Source organism: Rattus norvegicus, chromosome 11 (genome assembly GCF_036323735.1).
Source record: "Rattus norvegicus strain BN/NHsdMcwi chromosome 11, GRCr8, whole genome shotgun sequence".
Taxonomy (NCBI): Eukaryota; Metazoa; Chordata; class Mammalia; order Rodentia; family Muridae; genus Rattus; species Rattus norvegicus.
The window spans coordinates 98,753,370-98,780,546 of NC_086029.1; the positions used below are offsets into that span (position 1 = coordinate 98,753,370).

At 40.1% G+C, this 27,177-nt stretch overlaps 2 protein-coding genes across 4 annotated transcripts in view; one reads left to right on the plus strand and one right to left on the minus strand.

The window, feature by feature from the left end:
- Prkdc (protein kinase, DNA-activated, catalytic subunit) overlaps positions 1-9,130 on the minus strand; it is a 217,548-nt gene extending 208,418 nt beyond the window's left edge. The window contains exons 1-7 of one of the 3 annotated variants that reach the window (NM_001108327.2): positions 8,563-8,739; positions 3,354-3,430; positions 3,170-3,262; positions 2,014-2,088; positions 1,240-1,348; positions 568-680; positions 373-472 (exon numbers count right to left, since the gene is read on the minus strand). In NM_001108327.2, the coding sequence (NP_001101797.2) occupies positions 373-472; positions 568-680; positions 1,240-1,348; positions 2,014-2,088; positions 3,170-3,262; positions 3,354-3,430; positions 8,563-8,716 (721 nt within the window). In that variant the 5' untranslated portion in view covers positions 8,717-8,739. Of the gene's footprint in view, positions 1-372; positions 473-567; positions 681-1,239; positions 1,349-2,013; positions 2,089-3,169; positions 3,263-3,353; positions 3,431-8,562; positions 8,954-9,068 lie in introns of those variants that run through there. The other 2 variants (XM_039088537.2, XM_008768933.4) reach the window with 2 other exon arrangements.
- Positions 9,131-9,229: 99 nt separating this feature from the next.
- Positions 9,230-22,931, plus strand: Mcm4 (minichromosome maintenance complex component 4). Its single transcript, NM_033651.1, has 16 exons — positions 9,230-9,492; positions 9,852-10,013; positions 10,290-10,453; positions 10,546-10,647; positions 11,402-11,497; positions 11,581-11,676; positions 12,139-12,277; positions 14,412-14,632; positions 14,931-15,051; positions 17,079-17,338; positions 17,818-18,183; positions 18,780-18,907; positions 19,377-19,584; positions 20,725-20,953; positions 21,559-21,692; positions 22,282-22,931. Exons 1-16 carry the CDS (start codon positions 9,423-9,425, stop codon positions 22,372-22,374), a joined length of 2,589 nt encoding a protein of 862 aa, NP_387500.1. The 5' UTR covers positions 9,230-9,422; the 3' UTR covers positions 22,375-22,931.
- The last annotated feature ends 4,246 nt before the right edge of the window (positions 22,932-27,177 follow it).

Consider the following 27,177-nt stretch of genomic DNA (forward strand, 5'->3'; position numbering starts at 1 on the left):
TTATTATTTAAGTTAAAGAACATTTAAGTAAAAATAATTGGAATAGTGGGAATGAGGGTGCACAGTGGCGGAAGTGCACAGCCTCCTATACAAACATCCTCATATCTATTTTTAATGCGGTAAAATCTGCATAATATCCATCATTTTAAAAGTGTATAAAGAAATAGTTTAGCAACTTGAAATGCCTAAAACTTTTCATTACATAGAACAGAAAGGCTATACCCTCTGAAACCACCCCTGCCCCAGCTCCTGGAAACTTGTATTCCACGGTCTGTCTCTACAATTTCCTACTTATGTAATTCATTTAAGTGGAGCTTTATGCAGTTTGATTTTTGTTTTGGGACAGAAAAATCAAGCAAAGCCTGGCAATACCTTCTTCCATGGACTTGGTGAAGTTGCACAGAAGTGAGGACAGTCCCTTTAGACAGCCAGCTAGGACAGGAAATTTAGGTTCTCTGACTGTAGATGTCATCTAGAAGGGAGTTTTTAGGAAGAGATCACAAAAGGAAACAACAACACACACAGGAAAACGAGACCGTGTAAATGTAGTCACAGGGAGTACCATACCTGGGTCTTAAGCTCTCCCAGAAATGCCCGGAACAGGTTTTCTGAATGATTTACCATTTCACTAGGATGAACCTCACCTAACACTCCCAGGAGCTCATAGACTTTTTCTAAAACTGAAAAAGAAGTGCCAATAAATGAAAGCAAACTACATTAAATAAGTAAAATAACAAAAACGTAGAAATGAGAACTAAGAGGGCATTCAGTTCAACATGGTTTTAGGGCCAGCCAGACAGCACAGGGAGGCAGGCACTCTACGGGCACTTGCTGCTAAGCCTAACCCGAGTTGGAGTCCCTAAACCTACATGGTAGAACCCCAACTGTCCTCTGACTTCACACATGCACCTGCACACACACAAGCATGTTTACACACATGCACCTGCACATACACAAGCATGTTTAAACAATGTTTTAAGTAATTTTATAATAAAACACAAAGTACCCAAGTTTTCATGAAATTCTTCCCCAAGTTTTATTTAAATCTACCTGTATAAGCTAAGCTGTACTTGATGTGCTTTTCCTTAAGGAATCTATATCTATAAGCCAAGGTGCACTTGATTTGTTTCTACTTAAGGAGTCCTTTTGTTTCCACTGCATTTTTTTTTTCAGCAAAAGACCTTCTTTGAGGAAATTGTTAAAGTTAATTTGTTAAAATATTTGAAAATAGCATCTCACCTGTATCAGGTAGTTTTGATTTTGATACAAGTTCTCCATAGAATTTGTTAAATAATTCTCCGATCTTAAATTCATCCATGACTCTGGAACTTCTTAGTATCTTAAGTAACTAAAGAAACAGATTACAATTTTCTAAAGAGGAAATATAGAAAAACATGTTCCCCTTCAGTAAGTCCTGACCTCCAGCAGCTACACTCTTGGGAATGACACACACTTGGGATTATGGGGAAGTCTAGTGTGAGTGATCAGCAGATCACAGGGGAAAGGCAAGCTAAATATAACTGTAACTTCCCCAGAGACCAGCAACATAACTAGAGCTTTTCTTCACAGGCACTCAAGATCACACATCAACTAGTCCAATGTAACTCTAAACCAGAAATGCAAAAGGACTCGGACGACAAGTGAATGTGAACCACAGAGGGTACAGAAAACATCAATCCATCCTCACTACTAAGGTTTTGAGAAAAAGTCAAAGGATATACAAGGGTACCTAACAGCATCAGATTTGACCAAAGACAGTAAAAGTGACGAATGGAAAAGCACTAAATTCTCAGCTAATTCTCTTCTTTATGTCTCTTACAAGTTCACATTTTTCTCAGAAAATTAGGAGAACAAAACTCCAGGTCTTGCCAGGTGGTGGTTACAAAATCTACATGTCCTTTACATAATCACAACTCTAACCTCTCCGAAACTCCCACCTAAATAAAGCACAGATTCCCAGTCTCATGTTGCACACTTAACATAAAAACACACAACTAAGAAATATAAAATTACCTTAATCAGAAGATCTAAGGCTGGAATTTTACATTTAGCAGTTCTATCTTTTGTATAAACACTGATACAAGTATTCTAGGATGCAAAAAGAAACATCTCATTCAAAAGGAGATAAAAATAACCAGTATGATTTAAGAACTAAGACTTAACAATATTTAACAAAGTTAACTTAACAAAACTGTATCTGAGGAGGTAATACCAATGTGTAACATAATAAAATTTATTAATTAACCATTAAAAACATAATAGAATATATAAATGTACAGATTAAAAGTTACTGAGAACTTTGGCCAGGCAGTGGTGGAACATGCCTTTAATCTCAACTTGGGAGACTGAGTCAGGCAGATCTTCGGCTTCCGGGCCGGCCTGGTCTACATAATGAGGTCCAGGACAGCCAGGGTTACACAGAGAAACCCTTTCTTGAAAAATCAATCAATCAATCAATCAATCAATCAATCTTACTGAAAACTCCAACTCAATATGCTATGGCTGTAATGGTAACTACACAAGTAGATGATGCCTTAGCAAGAACTTGAAAAAAATGAAAAAAATAGAAAGTGCATCATTTCTTTCTACATACATTTCATACTTGTTGTTATACATCAACAAACAAGCTATAGGCCCAGCTACTTACGGCTAAGGTGGCACAGGAAAATGTGAGTAGCTCAGACAACACACTGATAGCGAAGAAAGCAAGTGAGAAACAAGAAAGCAACAGACATGTTAAAAGGGGGCTGGAGAGATGGTGGCTCTGTCCTTGGTACCAAACTGGAGTGTGTTGGGGTAGAGGACGCTCCACAGAATTGTGGTAAAAGTAAATAAAACAAGCTATGTATCAGAGAATGTTACAAATTATGACATATTTATAAATATTAACTACTAATTCATGATTTAAAACACCTAATTTATTATTATGAAAGGCATTATTTAATTTCATATATGACGGTGTTAACATTACCAAAGCAAGTTCTTCCAATAAGGTCTTACCAAAACCAAAATGAATGCTGAATGACACCATTATTCCTAACACAATCAAGCCAAAATGAGTAAGCTCCAATAAAAAAAAGTTTAAAGAAACAAGAGTCTGAGTTCTGTAAACCACAAACTTAAGATTAAAGTTGGTAATAAGTGAGATTTGACTTTTCCTCCTCCTTACCTTAATATCAAAAGAGTAATGCAGAACCTTCTGGTCAATTTTTTCTAAGAAAACACATAAAAATTTTAGGGCTTCTTCTCTACAATCACGAAACTATAAGAAATAAACAGGAAATATGGGTAAGAATAAGCCACTCCAACAACGAGGAAGATAGAAGAGACAAAAATCAAAGCATTGCACTTACTTCATCAATGCTAAGTGACTTCCGGATAAATACAAGCAAACCAAACTCTTTGGAAAAAACTAAGGAGATCTGCAATGCTGGAGTGGGGGAGGAGAAAAAAAAAATCAGAAGTGCCAAGAAACATTCCATAACAGACTTGTAAAAGTGTGGCCTGGTTTTCAAGATAGTCTTGCAAGTAGTAAAACTAACTTGAGGCTATTTATTATTTTAGAACAAGGAAAACAGAAAGTTCGGCATATTGTTCCATACAGCTGCCGTAAACAGCAGTAAGACTTTCTGCCCTCCCACAACACTCTTCTCCATGAGGTCTAACTTCTAGATATCAACTATCAACTTTACAAGGTAATAAAAGCTGCTAATGAATGAATGAGGTTGCTAATTAGTGACCTTAAGATGGTGATATAATACGCTATCAGGGGAACCCAATATAATCATATGAGGGCTTACAAGGGAGAAATTGGTCCCTATCTACACAAAAACAAAAAGGGAGGGGGAGGAGAAAGTACAGGAGAGGTTTAGGCACCTCATGAGATGGGCCTAGCATGCTACTTGTGTTGAAGACACACTCTCAACTCAAGAATCACCAGCATAGAAACATTTATTTACTCCTACAATCTAAATAAATGAATAAATAAATGGGTTGATTCCTAGACCATTCAGAAAGGAAATCTACCCGAATACCTTGGTTCTAACTTGGTGTAACCTATGTCCAGCTTCTGATCACAGTATTTTAAGGTGAGTTCTGGAATTTAAATCGGTAAGTATCTGAGCACAGTAGCCTGAGCCTTGTAATGCCAGAGCTTGAGATGCTAATACAGGATAGGTAGAGTTACAGCCTGGGCTGTTTAGGTAGACACTGTCTCAAAAAAAACAAAACAACAACAACAAAAAGTGTATACAAACAGTTAAGTTGGAAATTCCTTAAGAACAAATAGATCACTACACAAAAATGAATTCTAACTTTGTAACACTGAAAATAAAAAGCAATTAAATGTTAGTGTTTATCTAAACAATCATTCACCACAATCAAGTAGGCTTTATCCCAGGAATGCTGGGATAGGTCAATATACAGAAATCCATCAATGTAATCCACTATATAAACAAACTCAAAGAAAAAAATTCACATGATCATCTCATTGGATGATGAAAAAGCATTTGACAAAATTCAATGCCTCTTCATGTTAAAAGTCTTGGAGCTATTAGGAATTCAAGGCCCATACTTAAACATAGTAAAAGCAATATATAGCAAACCAGTAGTTAACATCAAACTAAATGGAGAGAAACTTGAAGTAATCCCACAAAAATCAGGGACTAGACAGGGCTGACCACTCTCTCCCTACTTATTCAATATAGTACTTGAAGTCCTAGCCAGAGCAATTAGACAACAAAAGGAGGTCAAAGGGATACAAACTGAAAAGGAAAAAGTCAAAATACCACTATTTGCAGATGATAGAATAGTATAGTTAAGTCCAATTTACAGATTTGATGCAATCCCTATCAAAATTCCAACTCAATTCTTCACAGAGTTAGAAAGAGCAATTTGCAAATTGATTTGGAATAACCAAAAACCCAGGATAGCAAAAACTATCCTCAACAATAAAAGAACTTCTGGGAGAATCACCATCCCTGACCTTAAGGTGTATTACAGAGCAACAGTGATAAAAACTGTATGGTGTTGGTACAGAGACAGGCAGGTAGATCAATGGAATAGAACTGAAGACCCAGAAATGAACCTACATACCTATGGTCACTTGATCTTTGAGAAAGAAGCCAAAACTATCCTGTGAAAAAAAGACAACATTTGTCCCCAGCTCGGAAAAAAAAAAAAAAAAAGACAACATTTTCAACAAATGGTGCTGGTTGAACTGGTGGTCTGCATGTAGAAGAATGCAAATTGATCTGTTCTTATCTCCTGGTACAAAGCTCAAATCCAAGTGGATCAAGGACCTCCACATAAAACCACATATACTGAATCTAATAAGAGAGAAAGTGGAGAAGAGCCTCGAACACATGGGCATGGGGACATTTTCCTGAACAGAACACCAATGGCTTATGCTCTAAGATCAAGAATCAACAAATGGTACCTGATAAAATTGCAAAGCTTCTATAAGGAAAAGGACAATGTCAATAGGACAAAATGGCAACCCACAGATTAGGAAAAAATCTTTACAAATTCTATACCTGATAGAGGGCTAATATCCAATATTTACAAAGAACTCAAGAAGTTAGACTCCAGAGAAACAAACAACCCTAAATTCTCAACTGAGGAACCTCAACTGGCCAAGAAGCACCTAAAGAAATGTTCAACATCTTAGTCATCAGGGAAATGCAAATCAAAACAACTCTGAGATTCCACCTTACGACAGTCAGAATGACTTGGATCAAAAACTCAGGTGATGGGGGGGATGGGGGGAACACCCATAAAGAAGGGGAGGAGGAGGGAGGGATTAGGGGGATGTTTGCCCGGAAACTGGGAAAGGGAATAACACTCGAAATGTAAATAAAAATACTCAAGTTAATAAAAAAAAAAAAAAAAAAAAAAAAAAAACCTCAGGTGACAGCAGATGCTGGCGACGATGTGGAGAAAGAGGAAGAATCCTCTATTGCTGGTGGAATTGCAAGCTGGTACAAACACTCTGGAAATCAGTCTGGTGGTTCCTCAAAAAATTGAACATAGTAATTAACCCAGCTATACTTCCTGGTCATATACCCAAATGATGCCCCAACACACAACAAGGAAACATGCTCTACTATGTTCATAGCAGCCTTATTTACTATAGCCAGAAGCTGGAAAAAATCCAGATGTCCTTCAACAAAGGAATGGATACAGAAAATGTGGTACACTTACACAATGGAGTACTTCTCAGCTATTAAAAACAATGGCTTTGTGAAATTCTTAGGCAAATGGATGGAACTAGAAAATATCACCCTTATTGAGGTAACCCAGTCACAAAAGAACACACATGGTATGCATTCACTGATAAGCAGATTTTAGCCCAAAAGCTTGGAATACCGATGCTTCAGTCCTACTTAGAAGGGGGGACAAAATAATCATGGGAGGTAGAGGTTAAGAGGTACTTGGGAAGAAGAAAGAAGGTGAATGGGGGAAGGGGAGCAGGATCAGGTACAGGAGGAGACAAGGGAGATGAACAGAGGGTCAGTAAATTGAACAGAGGTGTACAGCAATGGGGATGGGGAACTGGGGTAGCCACCAGAAAGTCCTAGAAACCAGGAAAGCAAGAGGCTCCCATGACACAGCAGGGATGACATTAGCTGAAATACCCAACTAAGGGGAGGGAGAACCTGTAGAGACCATATCCAGAGGTTAGGCACAGCCCCCGGTTGAGGGATGGAGACACCCATCCATCTTCAAAATTTTAACCCAGAATTGCTCCTGTCTAAAGGAACTATAGGGACAAAGAGTGGAGACTGAAGCAAGGGATCCATCCCATATGGAGTCACCAAACCCAGACATTATTGCTGATGCCAAGAAGTGCTTGCTGACAGGTGCCTGATATAGCTGTCTCCTGAGAGACTCTGCCAGAGTCTGACCAATACAGATGTTGATGCTCACCGCCAACTTTCAGACTGAGCATGGGGACCCCAATGGAAGACTTAGGAGAAGGACTGAAGGAGCTGATGGGGTTTGCAATCTGTAATATCAACCAATCAGACCCACCCCCAGAGCTCCCAGAGACTAAAGAGTACACATGGAGGGATCCATGGCTCCAGCTACAAATATAGCAGAGGATGGCCTTATCTGGCATCAATGGGAGGGGAGGCCCTCGGTCCTTTGAAAGCTTCATGTCCCAATGTAGGGGAATGCTAGGGTGGTGAGGCAAGAGTTGGGAGTTGAGGGGGAGCACCCTCATAGTTGCAGGAGGAGGGGGAATGGGACAGGAGTTTTGCAGAGGGAAAACTGGGAAAGGAGATAACATTTGAAATGTAAATAAAGTAACAAAAGTGTTTTATGTTGTGTTTTGTCCATCATTACTAGGTCCATGAGAATGTATTATTATATAGCAGCTTATTCAAACTTTTGTTTACTTTAAAAAAACAACAAACAAAACCCAAGGTCTCACTATAAAGCTATACTAACCTGGAACTCAGAGATCTACCTGCCTCTGCCTAGGACTAAAGGTCTGCAATACAATATCCAACTAGTTTACATTGATATACATTGAGATTTTTTAAAAAAAGTCTGCATATATGTTTAAGAAAGGAATCCTTTTTACCCACAAAATGATCAGATGATTATTATCATTTTCTGTGGTAGTACTGGGGGTTGAACCCATGCCACATGCTTACCAGAAAATACTCTACCACTAGCCCTCACGTTTAAACTTAAAAACATTATCTTGGACCAGTGGTTAAGACCAAATTCTACTCTTCCAGAGAACAGGAGTTCAGTTCCCAGCACATACATCAGATGTCTGTAACTCCAGCTCTACCTTGTCTTGCACACACCCACTCACACCCTGACAGAGAGAGACAAAGGTAGACAGAGACAAAGAGGCTGAAAGAGGGGCAAAGAAAGAGAGACAGAAAGAAAAAGAGAGGGGCAGAGAAAGAAAGACAGAAAGAAAGGGAGATGAGGGAAGGGGAGGGAGAGAGAGAGAGAATTAATACATATATCCCCTCCCTTTGGGGGTTAAGAAGAGTTCAAAAAGGTGGGAAGATCAGAAGTTGGAAACAGTCTAGGCTAGTTCAAAAGAAAATATTTTTTAAGGCTGAAATGAGACATTTCCCACAAGAAAATCATGTTATCATGCAGGCATTACTAAATGGTTAAAAAAAAAACAAGGCACATGTGGTACCTCACATCTATTACCCCGGCATTTGAAAGCTCATTCTACAGTAAATTCCAGACTAGGCTGGGCTATATAGGAAATACCTAACTCAAAAAATAAAAGTCAAAAAACCTGCATAACTTCCATTAACTTTTGCAATTATTCTGAAAAACGTGGTGCAACGAATAAATGATTTTGTAAAGGTCCTATTGAGTTCAACCGAGTTTACGATGAAAGAAAATACTTCCCTCTTGTACTCTCATCCAACTTTGGATAAAAATGACTACCAAATTTGGGGGTCATTTTCCAACACCTGTTTTCAAACATCTTCCTCAGGTACTAGGAAAAGAGCCGATTCCGTAGACTTCAACGGGATATTGACTACACGCACGGAAACGCCGAGCGCTGAGGGACCTTACCCTGCACTGCAGAGCAAGTGCTCAGCACGCACTCTTGCCCCAGGCCACGGATCAGCTGGTAACTGGCCCCGGCAGCATTGTAGCGGTCTGCTGCGGACACGAACTCCTGCAGCTGTAGTAGCCAGCACCGCAAGCCGGCCCCCGGGTCCGCCATAGTGCCGGAACCGCTTAGCGCATGCGCACCACAGTCCCCTTCCCAAGCCTCTCCTGAAGGCCCAGCGGGAACCGCTCACTTATACTCTCGCGGGAGGGGGTGAAAGCGTGCACCAGCCTACAGGTCTGTAGCGCTTAACTTGTGCACATAGGATCACAAAAGAACAGAACAAGTCTGACCAAGCCTTATACCACAGATTGGTGCTTGTACTCAGGAAAGCTCAGATGTAAACACGCCGCACAGAAAAAGGGGTTGTGCCCGCCGCGGGTTTCCCGCCAAAACGCAATCCCGTGGCAGGCTGACCCACCCGAGGCGAGGGGAGTGCAAAGTGAATCGGGGTTGTTACACCTACGTAGCCATTAAGAACTCCCCCGCCGGCTCGCAGTGGTGCCTTCCGCAGCCGGAGCTACACGCCTTTGCCTCTGTGATTGGCAGGAAGCCTCCTCTCAGGGCACACCTACATGGCGTCAGGGCGCGCAATGCCGCTTTCCGGAGGCGGAACTACGCGCCCTTGCCTCTCTGATTGGTCAGAAGCTGCTGGGCGCTGTGACGACAGAGCGGCTGGCGGGAATCGCTTCAACCTGCGAGCCAGGAACGCACTCCTGGGTGTGCGTGTTTGCAACTAACCCGGATCCGAAGTACGAGAAGTCCCGTAACGGGACAACTGAGAGCCAGATTTCTCTAGTCGCGCAGCTACCACAGCACCATGTCGTCCCCGGCATCCACCCCAAGTCGCCGCAGCAGCCGACGCGGACGAGTCACCCCAACCCAGTCGCGTGAGTCCCCATCCCCCCTCCCATCTGTCACCCTTTCCGCCTCCTGTCTCTTCCCGCAGCACTGTGGAATGTTCTGAATCCTTCGAGCCTGGTCTGTGGGTGACAGGCCTTGGGCATAAGTAACCTTCGTCCACCCAGATAAAAATGATTCTGGGCGCTCATCTCCAGGCTGTCTGGTGTGGTCGGTTCACTTGGTTAAAAATGCCTTTTCCCTCTGTTCCAGTTCGGGTGTTTTGGGATTTGTGCGTTGTTGGGGTGGGGACGGTATTGTTTTTTAAGTAATAAGACTACTCTCGGAGGCACTTCCTGGGAGACTGAGCATTAGCGTTGAGAGTCTGTTTTGTTTTGTACGACGGAAGTTCGAAGTGAGGAAAGCCGATCATCTCCCAGTGGGAGACGTAGAGGCGAAGATTCTTCCACCGGAGAGTTGCTGCCAATGCCCACCTCACCAGGAGCAGACCTGCAGAGCCCAGCTGCACAGAATGCCTTGTTTTCCAGCCCTCCTCAGATGCATTCTTCAGGTGGGTTGGCTGTCGGTTTTGCTGTTTTAACAGTTGCTATAATACCTAGCATTCTCGTGTACACTGATAGAGTACACTGAAACACCTGGGAATGAAGCAGAGTTGGACCTAGTTAGGACCAAGTGAGCAAAGAAAGCATATTTTATAGTAGAACTACATTTTGGCTATGAAAGTTTTCAGTAAGTATTCTGTCTAAAATGGCAAACAGCATTCTGAAATTGGGATTTGATGTGCTGTGGGGATTTCGTGGTAAAGCTGAATATGTTGTTTTTATAGCTATTCCTTTGGAATTTGATGTTAGTTCGCCATTGACATATGGCACTCCCAGCTCTCGAGTGGAAGGAACCCCAAGAAGTGGGGTGAGAGGCACACCCATGAGGCAGAGGCCAGACCTGGGCTCAGCACGAAAGGGTTTGCAGGTGGATCTGCAGTCTGACGGAGTGAGTACAAAAGCAGATATCTGGTGACCTTATCTTGGGAGCGTAAAGTATGTCATTCTATTAACATGGTTCTATCCTATCTTTCTCTATAGGCAGCAGCAGAAGACACAGTAGCAAGTGAACAGTCTCTAGGCCAAAAGCTTGTGATTTGGGGAACAGACGTGAATGTGGCAACATGCAAAGAACATTTTCAGGTACTCTTATGTGCACTAAAACTCAGTGCACACTTTGGGAGAAGGTATAACTTATGTGTAAACAGCCATAACGTGTCACAGCAGGTTGTCAGTGGGTTAGAATTTATGCCTCAAAGGAGTCTGCCATGCACAACGTGCTGATATACTTTGTTTTCTTCTTAGTTCTTGCTATTTCAAGATGGTTTCTCTATGTACCTATCCCTGGCTGTCCTGGAGCTGCATTTGTAACCAGGCTAGCCTGAAATTCACGCATGCCTGTGCCTTCTTAAAGGTGCATACCACCATGATCAGCTAGGTGGTAAACTCTTAATCTCTTGAGCACTCGGGCAGAGGATTACTGAAAGTTCAAGGCCAGCTTGGGCTTTTTAGTGAGATCCCTGTCTCAAACCCAAAAAGGAGAAATTATTTTTTTTTACACATAGCTATATATTCAATTTTTTTCATGTATTTATTGCTGGGGTTGGGGAAGCATGTCATGAACAGCTTTTATGTGGAGGCCTGTTTGTAGAGGCTGGTTCTTTCCACCATGTGGATTCTGGAGATCAAACTGAGGTGGTCAGGCTTCTAATCAGGTATCCTTAGTTACGGGCCCTCTTGCTGGTCTCTCTCTCTCTCTCTCTCTCTCTCTCTCCCCCCCTCCCTCCCTCCCTCTCCCTCTCCCTCTCCCTTTCTCCCCCTCTCTCCCTCTCTCTCTCTTAATAATAGCTACATATCTTACACTCATTAAAACGTAATATTGTTTCTCTACATCAAGAGATTCCTTCAATGTTTTACTGATCCTCTGGCCAAAGAAGAAGAAAATGTTGGCATAGATATTACGCAACCTTTGTACATGCAACGACTTGGAGAGGTAATCAAATATGATTTACAAGTGAAAGTTTTATATTTTGAGATAATACGATTAGTAAAATATGACGTACGTGTATCTTACAGATTAATATTACAGGAGAGCCATTTTTAAATGTGAACTGTGAACACATAAAATCATTTGGCAAAAACTTGTATAGACAGCTCATCTCCTACCCACAGGTAAGAATTTGACTTTGAGCTTCCTGATTAACGTAAATGTTTACCAAGAATGTTCCTGGCAAGCAGAATTATATTTTGGTAAAAAGGATACTAGCAAAGGTTGACTATTTCTTAAAGCAGACTGTTTTTCTACAATTAATAGGAGGAGTACTTTTTTTATATTTACTAATTGGTAATGCTTCTTAAAAATAATGAACCTTACTAGTGGTTTCTTGGGTTTTATGGGAGGGGGTGTTAATTGAAAGCCTGTGAGGCAGGGGAATGTTCAAAAGTAGTTTTGTAGTTGAAGAGAACTTGAACTCCTGATTCTGTGGAACTCAGAAGAGGAGTTGGAGTTAAGGGTGCTTAGGAGCCACCTGATCAAAGTGCTGAGACCTGAATCCTGTTGCCTAACAGAGCAACAAATGCTCTCAACTCTGAGTCATCTCTTCGTCCCCTACATCTTGCTGTTTGTTTTCACAGGAGGTTATACCAACCTTTGACATGGCTGTCAATGAGATCTTCTTTGACCGTTATCCTGACTCCATCTTAGAACATCAGATTCAAGTCAGACCTTTTAATGCATTGAAGACAAAGAGTATGAGAAACTTGAATCCAGAAGGTAATATGTTTAGTATAGAGAAATGCCTTATGTAGAAAGAGATCTCAAGGTTTGTGTGGTGGGTAACGATAGCATTAGATTAGAAGTTGAAAAGATTTCTTCTGTATACTTTTATCAACTTAGTATGCATTTTTTTAACTTAACTGGAATACCTGATAGAAATGACTTAACAATTCATTAACTGTAAAATTAATTTATCCAAATATAATAAATCCCTAGCTCGTAGGTGCACTTTTTTAGTCACTGAAGAAAAATACTAAAAGCCAGCAAGGCAGCTCAGCTAGAAAAGCAGTTGCTGAGCAAACCTGATGATCTGAGCTCTCCTTAAACTTAAGAAAATTCTAGCTTGGGGGGTAAAGAAAGCAGGAGCAGAAGATAAGTGTCTGTTTATGCCTTAGGGAATAGACAAAGTCCTGAACCTATAAAGGAAAAGTTGGTTGTGAAAGATAATAGAGTTTGATAAGTGAATGTGATAGAATTTCTTTTAGATAACAGAAAGCAAGGATAAAATAGAAAATGCTGTTTGCATCTGTGGCTGGCTGAAGCAAGGATTTGTGAGACAGGGTTTGGGACCCAAAAAGCTAGCTCTAGAAAGCTTAGAATCCCAACAAAGAATTTAAATTTTATTTCAAAGTAAATAGGGAAATTTTAGAAGAGAAAGATTTTCCACTCGTGTAATTCAGTGAAGCACATGACATATAAATTCATTTAGATTCTGATGGTGGCTCAATTATGAGACATTAGCATCTTAACTTGGACAGGTCAGAATTATGTGTTTCCATGTGTGAAGTTTGTAGTGTAAATTAGTGTAGATCACTCATCCATGTGTGAACCTTTAAAAAAGGTAGTAAGGGAGATAGCTACTAGGTAAAATCATACTTTTATTTTAAAAAATCTTACTTCTGGAAAGAAGAATGGCTGAGTGATCAGCTAATTTCAGAAGTTGGCACATTGCATATAAATTTTAAGGGAAGGAGGGGAGGGTTAGCCCAGAGTGGCAAACAAGAAAATGGATGAAATATATTTAAAGGCCTTGTGAGGAGCACTGTGTACTGGTGGGACAGGAGGGCCTTTGAGTCCAGCAGAGGTGTTAAGGAAGGAGCAACTAGAGGAGAGGCATAAAAGCAAGAGTAGAAATGGAAAGCAAAAGTGTAAAAGAAGCTTGTTTTATAGATAGTGTTACTGATAGGCAAAGTGCTTTTTTTCTCGTAGGCACTAACTATAAAAATAGATGTGTATATTTATGATGTCCTCAGCTATGTCCTTGCTTCATTTGGTAGGTGTCAGAAAAGGAGGCTCAGAGTATCCTCGGGGTCATAAATGCTTTGTCCATGTTGTCTAGACTGTTCTTGTATACAAGGACATGCTGTGCAAGCCAGAGGAAATGTAGGGTATCATTTCTCAATTGCTATCCAGCTTTTTTGATTGTTAATGACAGGGTTTTTCACTCAGCAACTAGACTAGACTGTCTGGCTGCCTAGCAAGCCCTAAAAATTCTGGTTTCTCCTCACTGCTGTTGAAATTATAAGCAGACCCTCCCCATACCACAAGCATTTTCAGCCCAAGATTTTTACCTGAGATTTCAGGTCTTCCAGGTGGTTTTGTGGATGAGATGAAAGGCTGGGAGACAATATACCTACACATCAAACTTCTCACCTGTTGATGTCTTCTAAGCAGTACACCTAAGGAACAAAGGGCCAGACGGGGGCCAGCAGTTAGCCAACAAGATGGCTTAATGGGTAAAGATGCTGAAACTGACCACATGGGTTAGATTCCTAGCACTCACATAGTACAAGAGAGCTGACTTCCATAAATTGTCTTCTGATCTCCACACTTGCACTGTGGCATGCATGTGCTCATATACTGAGAGAGGGAAGGGGAGCAGAAAGAGAAAGAGAATAAAATAAAAAGTTCAGAAGTATACTGGTGCTGAGAGGAAAGCAGGCTGGACATAGGTAGAGCATCCTAGGCTAGTTCTGAGGATACTAACCAGCTGATTCTGCTGATGGTGCATGCTGGATCTCTGGTCATCTATACTTCTACTTGAGTTGAGATTCTGCTTTAGTGGCAGACCCAGGCCTGGGTGGGCTGAGGGAAGTGGCTGGTGGACAAGCCAACTTTTCTTCCTTTACAGACATTGATCAGCTCATCACCATCAGTGGCATGGTTATCAGAACGTCACAGCTGATTCCCGAGATGCAGGAGGCCTTTTTCCAGTGCCAAGTCTGTGCCCATACCACCCGGGTAGAGATGGACCGAGGCCGAATTGCTGAGCCCTGCACTTGCGTACACTGCCACACTACCCACAGTATGGCACTGATCCACAACCGTTCACTATTCTCTGACAAGCAGATGGTACGTGGCCCCTCTGCACCCATGATAAGGTTCTCCAACACACACTGCTACCTGTGTCCTGCCTCTCTGTAAATCCTCAGCCAAATTTAGTTTGTCAGTTCACCCTCAACCCTCCTTGGTAGAACTCTGCTCTTTCCATTTTTGTTGGTTTTACTAGTGACTTGAATTTAGAGAACACTGAGGCTTTAGTATTGCTATACTATGTCTCAAACATCGTATAAGCACTATACAGAGACCTGTAATTATTTTCCATGTTTTTTTGTTTGTTTCTTGAATTTTTCTCTTTACTCTTCTTCAGATCAAGCTTCAAGAGTCTCCTGAAGATATGCCTGCTGGGCAGACACCTCACACTGTTGTCCTTTTTGCCCACAATGATCTTGTAGACAAGGTTCAGCCAGGGGACAGAGTGAATGTCACAGGTAAGAATGTAGATTTGTAACAAAAAGGCAAAAGTTATGCTGTGGTTTACTACTATTTAACCCTTTAAGTTCTCAGATGCAGGTTTTAAAATCAGGGTCCTGGTGGGTCCTTGCCATGTAGATCTATCTCTCAGAACTTTGCATATGTCTCAGATTGGTAATGTTGATGTCACAAGAGCAGCATTAGGGAGTATTTATTTAGTAACTCAAGGACAGAAAGCCAACTGGGGTTCATAAATGCATGTTTTTCTACTATTTCCTACGTGTACAGGTAAGGGTTAACATTACTTAGAGAGTAGGACAGAACACTTTACATATAGCAAGCTATTGCTGACTTTTTGACTTGCAATTCATTGCTGCATAATTTGTGTTTCTAGATTCTAAATGCTGTCTCTTCATGCAGAAACTGTCCTGTCTTCAATGCTATTTGCATGTGGCAGACTTTCTACATTTTGGAGGAATGTTGTGGGTACTTGGTCAAGGGTGATGGGTTGAGTGACAACATTGTTCTTCATGGGGATTTGAATCCAAGGATCCCTGACTTCTGAGTCTGGGGCTCACTGACCCAGCTACCCAGTAAGTCAGGATTTCTTCCCCAACATAAGAGAGCCCTACAATCCAATTTTGCCCCCACCCCTTGCCCTTAGTTTTCCCTCCAGTGCTCTTATCACCTACAGGAACAAACCGGAGTGTTCAAAATGTCATTAATAATCTAGTTCACATTCCTCCGTGAGTAAAGTGTAATTGTTACATAAGTGCTGGGGGTTTTTTTTGAAATTTTGTATATTGGGGTGAAAAAACAGGGAATTAGCTTATAGAAGTCTTCTTCTTCTTCCACATTGGGACCTGAGGATTGATTCAGGCTTGGTGGCAATTGATTCAGGCTTTACCTGCTGAAGCATCTCACTAGCGCTATAAGCTGGTTTTCTATTTTTAATGAGAATTACATTGTTTTGTTAAAGGATCATGATCTGTGCTATAAGGATGAGGCGATCAGGCTTAGTCCTCAAAAGGTAGAGAAATGGTCCAGGGGATCAAGGTACATGCCATGCAATTCTGATGACCTGAGTTCCTTCCCTTAGTCCTACATGATGGAAGGAGAGAACCAGTTCCCAAAAGTATCCACTCACCTCCACACACCACACCCTGGCACATGCGTGCAAACACACAAGCGTCTTATACACTAATAATAAATTAAAGATTTTATTTTTTTAAGAAACAGGAAATAAAATTATTGTGAAGTTCAAAGCTAGTTTGAAACCCAAAGAAGAGCATCAGATATACCAGTTTAATAAAACCTTCCTTAGAGATTGTATACATTTAGAGTGGTTAAAGTATTATTTACCACTTAATTTCTCTGAATTACCTTCTTTGGGGTGATGGTGGCATGCAGTAGCAGGGGTCAAGCCCAAGGCTTTGCATATATTAGGCGAATGTTCTGCTGTGAACTCTATCTCCAGCCCTTAATTAGATTCATGAGAAGATATGCAGAAAATATCCTTTCTCTAGTATTAGTCCTAAATTGTCATTTTCCCTTCACCTTTAAGTAGTCTGTCTTGCTATTCGTAAAATTGCTTTCTAAAGATTTGGGTTTTTAGGGTTTTTGCTTCCAAGTTTTTGGTATGGGCTTTAGTATTTTGTTCAGCCAATTACTAAGTAAATTCTTTTTACTTTTAGCTTAAGGAAATGACATTACTATATTAAATACTGTCATGACACAGCCTTTTTGTTATTCATTTTGCACCTACAATTGTGTACTGAATAGTTATGCAGATAATTCCCTAAGCTCATATAACACAGGTGATTACAAATATGATTTTGGATCTGTTCTTAAAAACCTGTTTCTTCCCCACCTTGGCCATTTCTTGCGTGTCTTGACTTCTGAATGGAAGCCTTAGCCTGGAAGACTAAGGTAGTGGGTGCTCAAGTGAGATGGAGCCCCTAGGTACTGCACATTGCCTCTGCTGACCACTGAGCTTACAGAAGAGAAGTGGAAAGGTAGTTGTGTCTCCTCTCTATGTTCTTAGGCATATATCGAGCAGTACCTATTCGAGTTAATCCAAGAGTGAGCAACGTGAAGTCTGTCTATAAAACCCACATTGATGTCATCCATTATCGGAAAACGGATGCAAAACGTCTGCATGGCCTTGATGAAGAAGCAGAACAGAAACTTTTTTCAGAGAAACGTGTGAAATTGCTTAAGGAACTTTCCAGGAAGCCAGATATTTATGAGCGGCTTGCTTCAGCCTTGGCTCCCAGCATTTATGAACATGAAGATATAAAAAAGGTAACAATGTTTTAGCTTGGTATTGAGATTCACAGTTATTTAGAATCACGTAACTAAAGGTCCATTTGCCTCTGTTATTGTCTTCCAGAGGTTGGAACTCTTTGCTCTGTAACATAGCAAGGCACTGACTCCTGCCTTGTGGATAGTTGAGTGTTAATTTTGGGGGGAGGGGAGGTGTACACACTTATTCGTGCTTTGCATATTCATGTTTTGAGTGTTACTATTTTGTTGTTTATAGACCCATCTCTGCTGTGTACAATCGTGTTCCTAAACCTAAGTTATGTGGGGTCAGAACAGGGATTCATGCTGGTCAAGTTTTAGGATAATGTCTACTTAGGTTAGGAATACTTAGAATGGCCTGAGTACTCTTAGATGATTTGGTAATACTGTGAACTTATAAAATAGAAAAGAACCTCTAAAACATATGCTAAGCATACACTGTACAACAAATGAATGTTTAGATGTATTTGTTTTTTTAGGGAATCCTACTTCAACTCTTTGGTGGAACAAGGAAGGATTTCAGTCACACTGGAAGGGGTAAATTCCGTGCTGAGATTAACATCCTTCTGTGTGGTGACCCTGGCACCAGCAAGTCCCAGCTGCTACAGTATGTATACAACCTGGTTCCCAGAGGCCAGTACACATCTGGAAAAGGCTCCAGTGCAGTTGGCCTCACAGCCTATGTGATGAAAGACCCTGAGACCAGGCAGCTTGTCCTCCAGACAGGTGCCCTTGTACTGAGTGACAATGGCATATGTTGCATTGATGAGTTTGACAAAATGAATGAAAGCACAAGGTCCGTGCTGCATGAGGTCATGGAACAGCAGACTCTGTCCATTGCAAAGGTGAGTGCTGATGTCCACTATGACTGCAAGCTCACAATAGTTTGCAGTTAAAGCTCTATATTAAAACTTCTTACATTAGTTGCTTTTACTCACTAATATGTAGTACTTAACAAACTTGAGTTTGTGTTAAAGTTACTACCAGTTTGTTTTTTGATTTGAAAAATGTGGCCGGAGGGATGGCCCAATGTTTGAGAGCAGTAGCTGCTTGGCCAGAAAACCTGATACAGATTCCTAGCACCCACCCACATGTGGCTCACCACCATCTGTCTTTTGTAACTGCAGTTCCAAAGGATCCAGTGTCCTCTTCTGAACTCCAGGATTACTAAGCACACATGTAATGCACAAACTTGAATTCAGGCAAAACACCCAGCACATAAAATGTAATTTGAACTAAAAATGTGACTGCAGAGTGAATATGTCTAAGCTCAGTCCTAGACATGAGTCTGAGTGCAGGGCACCATCTTTGTCCACTAAAGTCAGTGAGACTCTTGGAGAACCGGCAGAGCAAACGAGGTTAGCCGGAGATCAGATGAAGGTGGTTTTCCTCCTTAGGGGAGTCAGGAAAAGGCTCCTAACTGCACTCCTTCCTCTGATAGGCTGGGATCATCTGTCAGCTCAATGCACGAACCTCTGTCCTGGCAGCAGCAAACCCTATTGAGTCCCAGTGGAACCCTAAAAAAACAACCATTGAAAATATCCAACTACCACACACACTGTTGTCAAGGTACCAAACATTTCTGTATGACAAATGCTTCTGTTTTCTTATTCCTAGAACTGACAGCTGGAGATTGAAAGCAGTAGGTAACGCTAACAGTCTGATGTTAAACACTCGGGTTTGGTTGGTTGGGCCTCTTGGCAGGGTTTATGTATCTTAATTATTTGACTAAATTTGCTTTGTTTCTTGTGGTGCTAGAGATCGAAAGAAAGGCCTCTCGTGTGTTAGGCAAATGCTCTATCACTGAAGTACCCTCCTTATGTCCTCAAAACAGTTGAAGGTGTTTTTATCCAAATGCAATATCCAATTGGTCCTGGATTACAGTAACATTTCTCAGAGGAGAGTTTGAACTTTTTATTCTGCTCTTACCTAGGCAGAACTACGGATTGGTCGGCTGGAGATGGGGTAGCTTATGTCCTATATGTAGGTATGTTGGTGTTTCAACTAGGAAGACAGTATTTTTCTCTTGTCTTGTCAGGTTTGATCTCATTTTCCTCATGCTAGACCCTCAAGATGAGGCATATGACCGACGCCTAGCCCACCACCTGGTTTCATTGTACTACCAAAGTGAGGAGCAGGTGGAGCAGGAGTTCCTGGACATGGCAGTGCTGAAAGACTACATTGCCTATGCACATAGTACTATCATGCCCCGGCTGAGTGAGGAGGCCAGCCAGGCTCTCATTGAGGTAACTAGGCTTAGGAAACAGAAGCTTGTAACTGTGGATGAGTTATCTGTTTCACTTAACCTTACTTTGCTTGGTTTTAACGAGTAAGAAGTTGTAGAAATTTTTAATCCTTATCCAGGGTTTCTATTCCTGGATAAAAGATACACAACTTTTATATTTACAATAAGCCTTAAACAGCACAAGAGCTGGGCTTATCCCTATCCTCTATTCTATTCTATCTCTCAGCCAATAATCCCATTATTATAATTTGCCGTGTTTCCTCTGGGCCACTCTTAACTCCAATTAGCCAACCCATGTGACCATTATTTTATGACTCGCTTAGCCCATGGCAGCTTCTTCCTCTCTTCACCTTTCTTAACATTACAATCAATACATAGCAACAGACCAGACCTCAACATTAAGATGTTTAGAGTCCCACGTATTATAATGTAAGCTGGGCAGGAATGGGCTAGGGCTTGTTTGGGCTGAGTATTATGTTATGGCATGCGCCTTGATGGGCTTATATCCTATATATAGGCTAGGTGAATGTTACACATGGTAGTGAATTTCCATTCATATCATTAAATAGATGAAACTACATATAAAATGATTTAATGCTCTTTGAAACATTATTCAGTTACCTAACATGTCTTGCAGGGTGGATCTTTTGGCTATCATTTACCAGGCCTTTTCCTACAGGCCCTCTGATGCATTCCTTTCCTCTGCCACTGTTTCCTTTGCTTGTGTTTGCTGCTGCTGCTGGCGGTGGCGGCGGTGGTGTGTGTCATGGTGTCATGTATGTATGTATTTATGTGTTTGGTACTTCAGATTATTCTCATGGAGACCAGACATGCATTCTTCTGAGTTACGTTGCCAACCTTCTGATACCTATCTGTATTCACAAGATATCTGTCAGACATTTCATTCATATCACCATGTGTCGATGTAACAATCCTCTGTTTTTCAGCATGGGTGACTTCCAAGTCCAAGGCCTAGATCCAGTTTTAACTACCTACAGTAACCCTCCACTGCAGGCAGACGGGATTTCAGTTACTTAGCAGAACCCTAACTGTTCACTGTCATCTCTGAAGCTTGAGATTCTTGTTGCTAATGGTTTTACTTGTTTTTTTGTTTTTGTTTTTTTTTTCCTACCTTCAATAGGCTTATGTAAACATGAGGAAGATCGGGAGTAGTCGGGGGATGGTTTCTGCTTACCCTCGACAGCTAGAGTCATTAATTCGCTTAGCAGAAGCCCATGCTAAAGTAAGATTTTCAGACAAAGTTGAAGCAATCGATGTGGAAGAGGCAAAACGCCTTCACCGGGAGGCTCTGAAGCAGTCTGCCACTGACCCTCGCACTGGCATTGTGGACATATCTATTCTTACTACAGGTTTGTCACTGCCACTGACCCTCGCACTGGCATTGTGGACATATCTATTCTTACTACAGGTTTGTCACTGCCACTGACCCTCGCACTGGCATTGTGGACATATCTATTCTTACTACAGGTTTGTCACTGCCACTGACCCTCGCACTGGCATTGTGGACATATCTATTCTTACTACAGGTTTGTCACTGCCACTGACCCTCGCACTGGCATTGTGGACATATCTATTCTTACTACAGGTTTGTTACTTGGTTTAAACCAAAAACTTAAGATCAAGAGATTCTATCTCCTCTGGTATTTTGTTCAGTAGATAAGCAGGAAGGTCATTTACTAGGCAAGCTGAGACAACATAGTAAGGCCCTAACTCAAAAAATTTGATCTCCTAATAAGTATGATTATACTTGCTAAACAGCTTATATAGGCTTTCAGTGGCAAGTAGCTAATGATAGATAAAATAATTCAAGTAACAAAACCTCGTGCTATTGAATATGTTCTGGCATTTGGCTGTTCTACCTTTCTTGACAATACTATTAAAGGAATATTTATGGAAATCTAACTTTTCACTTTCTCATGGCAGAAACATTTCTGTTGATTTCTTTTTGAAATAGGAATGAGTGCCACTTCTCGTAAACGGAAAGAAGAATTAGCTGAAGCACTGAGAAAACTTATTTTATCTAAGGGTAAAACACCAGCCTTAAAGTACCAACAGCTATTTGAGGATATTCGGGGACAATCTGACACAGTAAGCATTTATATGTGTATTATATATATTGTATAAGTAATAAATGTAAGCAAGATTGCCTCTTCCATAAACATATCATCAAGAAATACATAATTAAAATGTTAGTATACCTGTTTGGAGTTTAGATTTGTTTTAGGAATAAAATATTTGCATGACCTTTTGCAACACTTTTTTACTTAAGGCAGAGCTTAGAAAGGACAACAGACACCTAGTCCTTTAAAGAAATATTTGCCAGTTTGCCATCCTAGTTTATAGAATAAGAAATGCTTTCTAGCAGGATTGGTAAGATGGCTCAGTGGGTAAAGAAGATACCTAGCACTAAACTGGATGAACTGAGCTCCATCTCTGGGACCTGTGTGGTGGAAAAGGATAACTGACTTTGGAAAACTGTCCTTTGATTTCCATAGGCACACAAAATAAATTTCATATATATATATTATATGATATACATACACACACGCACATATGATGTAATTAAGCAAAATTGTCTACAGCCACCAAAAAGACAAAGACTCTTAAGTGGTAGCTTAACATTAAAGTTTGTGTGTCTAACAGTAAGGACTCAATCTATGACATTTTTATTTCTTAGGCAATTACCAAGGACATGTTTGAAGAGGCCCTGCGTGCTTTGGCTGATGATGATTTCCTAACAGTGACTGGGAAGACTGTCCGCCTACTCTGAGCTGCATGTTCCTTGGACTAGAGTCAGTCACTATTGTTACTGATGCAAATGGAGTCTGAAAGGCAGTATTCCACTATATAAACATTTTCTATAGGGATGTGTTTTGTTAGTAAATGTATGTTTTCACCTTTAAATTTTAAATTATATCAGCATATACAGGAGAGGTTATATTTTCAATATGCCATAGTTTTTAAGCAGCTTGCATCTTACCTGTTTAAATGCAAAGAGCCTAAGCCCAGTTTTGGATTTTTTTTTTTTTTTTTTTTAATCTGGGGGCTTTTCCTTTGTTGTGCTGCAGGGCTGGGGATAGAGCTAAGAGTACCATGCATGCTGTATGTCTAATTATGTGCGTGGAGGTAACAAATTGGCCGAGATACATCCTTTATTGTGATGTGAAGGGCTAAGGATTTTTATAGCACCTGGACTTAACTTTCTTTATAGAGAGTTTTCCCCCTATTATTAGAACAAAAATATGCTTGAAAAATTATTAGATCAAGTTGCCTTCTGTTTTTTCCTAATATGTAAAACATGTTCCTAAATAAATGATAGAAAAGTAATACTTAGTTTAACATTATTTCTCATTAAGAACATAACATTATTTCTCATCAAGAAAAGAACTTCATTAAATACTATATTCTTGAAATCATAATAGTGCTTTATAGGTTATAAAAAAGTCAAGGTATGACTTTCATTAATTTTTTTTAGGTCCTTAGATCATTAGTTTCAAAGCCATTGTAGCATTAAATCTTTTATGTAAATATTACCACAATAAATCTCTAAACCATTTGAATTATAAGAAGTAGACTTAGAATTCTCATAGGTTGTATTTATAGATCTAAAAATGAGTGTTTGCATAACACTCAGATGTTGGTATGGAAATGATGTATTTCATAGGAAGGATTGGCTGAGTTGGGACATCACCAAAGGCCATGGCCATTTACCTAATCTAGTTGCTTCACTCTTGTGAATTGGTGTATGAGTTCCTGTGTAGAAGATGACTTCATATGTCATCCTTACAGACACAGTGTTGATGTAGATCTTTAACAGATGAGAGCACATGAAGCCTCGTGATTTAGCTGAAGTTCCAAAACAAGAGATAGAATTCATAACTTTATATTCTGGCTAGAACCAAATCTTATCTAGACATGTCTCACTCAAGTTTTATCTTGACCCAGTTCTTTTGGACATTCTACTCCTTGCTTCCAGATTCTTGCAGAAAAGGCTTACTATGTCATATGACACATACTCTCTAAATGGACAGAGAAGTTGGGAGTATTGACTTAATGACCATAGGCTTTTTAGACTTAAAATGTTTCAGATGTGTCACTGTTCTATAGCTGTGAAGAGACACCAAGACCAAAGCAACTCTTATAAAAGAAAGTATATAATTCAGGACTTGCTTACCGTTTCAGTTTAGTCCATTATCATGGCAGCAGACAGACATTCTGGCTGGAGAAGTAGTTCGGAGCTACACCGTGATCCACAGACAGAGATACACAGCCTAGCATGGACCTTTGAAACCTCAAAGCCCATGATCCCAGTGGCCAGTTCCAACAAGGACCCTTAATCCTTTCCATATCATTCTACTTCTTGATCACTAAGCATTTAAATATATGACATTCTTAATCAAACTACCTAGACTTTCACAGGCACAGGCACCTGAAGGTAACAGGAAAACAGATTCTAAGACCACTATGTATGATGTAGTTCTTGACATTTCTTAAAAATGGAAGAGGACTTAGTGGTGAAGAACATTTACTGCTCTGCAGATCTGGATTGGTTCCTAGGAACCAAGTCCAGTGGCTGTAACTCCAGCTCTAGGGAATTAGGTGCCCTCTTCTGGCCTCCATAGGCAACTAACTGCTCACACATACATAATTAAAACTCTTTATTTTAAGAATTGCTACTGCTACCGCTAGATAGCTATAAAGTGTTCATGAAGTTCAAGTATAGATTTTCAGACAATAGAATTGTAGAGTTGATATATGAAATAGACCAGTTTTTCCCCAATTGAATTTTCAGCCTACAATGATGGCTAGAAGATTGAGAACATATTAATATTTAAAATCAAGTAATGGGGGGGCTAGAGACATGGCTCAGTGGTTAATAGCACTGACTGCTCTTCCAGAGGTCCTGAGTTCAATTCCCACCAACCACATGGTGGCTCACAACCATCCGTAATGGGATCTGATGCCCTCTTCTGGTGTGTCTGAATATAGCTACAGTGTACTCATATACATTAAATAAATCTAAAAACCATAATAATAGTGTATACCCACACTGACACAATAGGCTTATGTACTCAATAAATATTAAACCTTTTATACTAGCAATATGTTTCTAGATTTTGTAATTGAACGTAAAGAGATATATAGCTGTGGATATATAAGTAGTCTTAGGTGCTGGAATTACAGATAATCAGCACACCTGACATTGCATTTCTTAAACAGTTCATAACTTGTGTCTTCAGATTTACTAAATTCCAAAGTTTCTTTTCTCTGTTGACTCCTTTGGGTAAAGTTCTGCATTGTGAATTATATTTCTATTATAGCTAAGTATTTTGGGAAAAGATATACTTAAACCATGAAAATATTTAGTTTCTCATCAAATTTCCTGTACCCCTAAATACCAGGACTCAAAATTTTCTGTCCCGATTGGGAAATGTCAGTAAGCCAACTAGGATTGTCATTTTCAAACCTTGCCATGGATGCTTACTTGAAGTAAAATAGAAACTGGTTATAGTTAAAATAATACAAGTAGAACTTTGGCTGCCTCTGGGATCCTGTGAATAATTCTTAACATAAGTTGAGATAAGTTAGAAAGGAAAGGGGGTTGGGGATTTAGCTCAGTGGTAGAGCACTTGCCTACCAAGCGCAAGGCCCTGGGTTTGGTCCCCAGCTCCGAAAAAGAGAGAAAAAAAAAGGTTACGAAGGAAAGACATCCCTTAGCCAAGATCGTGTTCACGTTTCTAACTAACTGAAAGTTTTAGCACAGCTGACAAGACTTTGAAGACATAAAGCATATTGAAACAGCTTAATTTTAAAACTTTGCTTGATGTATGAAACCAGTTGGGAATTACCTCCTTTAAACATTGTAATTTGGGGCCTAAGAGAAATTACTCAATGCTTTAAAGAGCTATTGCTCTTGCAGAAGACTTCAAGCACCTTGATTCAAAAATATTTGTAATTCCAGCTCCAGGCAATTTGACTCCTGACCCCTGTGAGCGTCAGTACATACACACATAAACAAACGGAGAGAGAGAAAACATAAGTAAATTTAAAAAAAAAAAAAAAACTCCTCAGTTTCTGTTGTTATGTCTCCCTTTTCATTTCTGATTTTGTTAATTTGGATACACTACCTGTGACCTCTGGTTAGTCTGCCTAAGGGTTTATCTATCTAGTTGATAAAACCTTTTGCTGATTCTTTGTATAGTTCTTTTTGTTTCTACTTGATTGATTTCAGCTCTAAGTTTGATTTTTTTTTTTTCCCCCTCCTATGTGCTCCTCTAGGTGTATTTGCTTCTTTTTGTTCTAGTGCTTTTAGGTGTGCTGTCAAGCTGCTAGTGCATGCTCTCTCCAGTTTCTTTTTGGAGGCACTCAGAGCTGTGAGTTTTCCTCTTAGCACTGCTTACTCTGTGTCCCATACGTTTGGATACACTGTGCCTTCATTTTCATTACATTCTAAAAAGTCTTTAATTTCTTTTTTCTTCCTTGACCAAGTTGTCATTGAGTAGAGCGTTATTCAGCTTCTGTTTTGTTGTTATTGAAGACCAGCCTTAGTCCGTGGTGATATGATAGGATGCATGTAATCTGTTAGTCTTCTTTCAGTCTTCTTTTATCTATTAAGGCCTGTTTTGTGACCAATTATATGGTCAATTTTTGAGAAGGTACCATGAGGTGCTGAGAAGAATGTATATTTTTTTGTTTTAGAATGAAATGTCCTGTGAATGTCTGTTAAGTCCATTTGGTTCCTAACTTCTGTTAGTTTCTCTGTGTCTCTGTTTAGTTTGTTTCCATGATCTGTCCATTGATAAGAATGGGGTGTTGAAGTCTCCCACTATTATTGTGTGAGGTGCAGTGTGTGCTTTAAGCTTTAGTAAGGTTTCTTTTATGAATGAAGGAACAAGGATATTCAGGATTGAGAGTTCATCTTGGTGGGTTTTTCCTTTGATGAATATCAAGTATCCTTCCTTATCTTTTTTGATAACTTTTGGTTCAAAGTCGATTTTATTTGATATTAGAATGCCTACTCCCTGTTATTTCTTGGGATCATTTGCTTGGAAAATTGTTTTCCAGACTTTGAGGTAGAGTCTGCCTTGTCACTGAGGTGTGTTTCCTATATGCAGCAAAATGCTGGGTCCTCTTTTGTATGCAGTCTGTTAGTCTATGTCTTTTTATTGGGAAATTGAGTCCACTGATATTAAGAGATATTAAGGAATAGTGATTGTTGCTTCCTAATATTTTTGTTGTTAGAGGTGGAATTAATGTTTCTCTTCTTTTGGGTTTGTTGAAATTAGATTACTTTCTTGCTTTTTCTGGGGTGTAATTTCCCTCCTTGTGTTGGAGTTTTACATCTGTCATCCTTTGTAGAGCTGGATTTATGGAAAGATATTGTGTAAATTTTGTTTGTCAGGAAAGTTTTTCCATCTATGCTAATTGAGAGTTTGCTGAGAACAGTACCCTGGGCTGGCATTTGTGTTCTCTTAGGGTCTGTATGACATCTGTCCAGGATCTTCTGGCTTTCATAGTCTCTGTTGAGAAGTCTGGTATAATTCTGGTAGGTCTCCCTTTATGTGTTACTCGA

Bases quoted from the DNA above. Each gene is read 5' to 3' on its own strand.
- Mcm4 (NM_033651.1), top strand. From the start codon at position 9,423: ATGTCGTCCCCGGCATCCACCCCAAGTCGCCGCAGCAGCCGACGCGGA. The intron at 12,278-14,411 runs GTAATATGTTTA...CTTCCTTTACAG, and splicing joins GAGAAACTTGAATCCAGAAG to ACATTGATCAGCTCATCACC. The intron at 18,184-18,779 runs GTGAGTGCTGAT...TTCCTCTGATAG, and splicing joins AGACTCTGTCCATTGCAAAG to GCTGGGATCATCTGTCAGCT.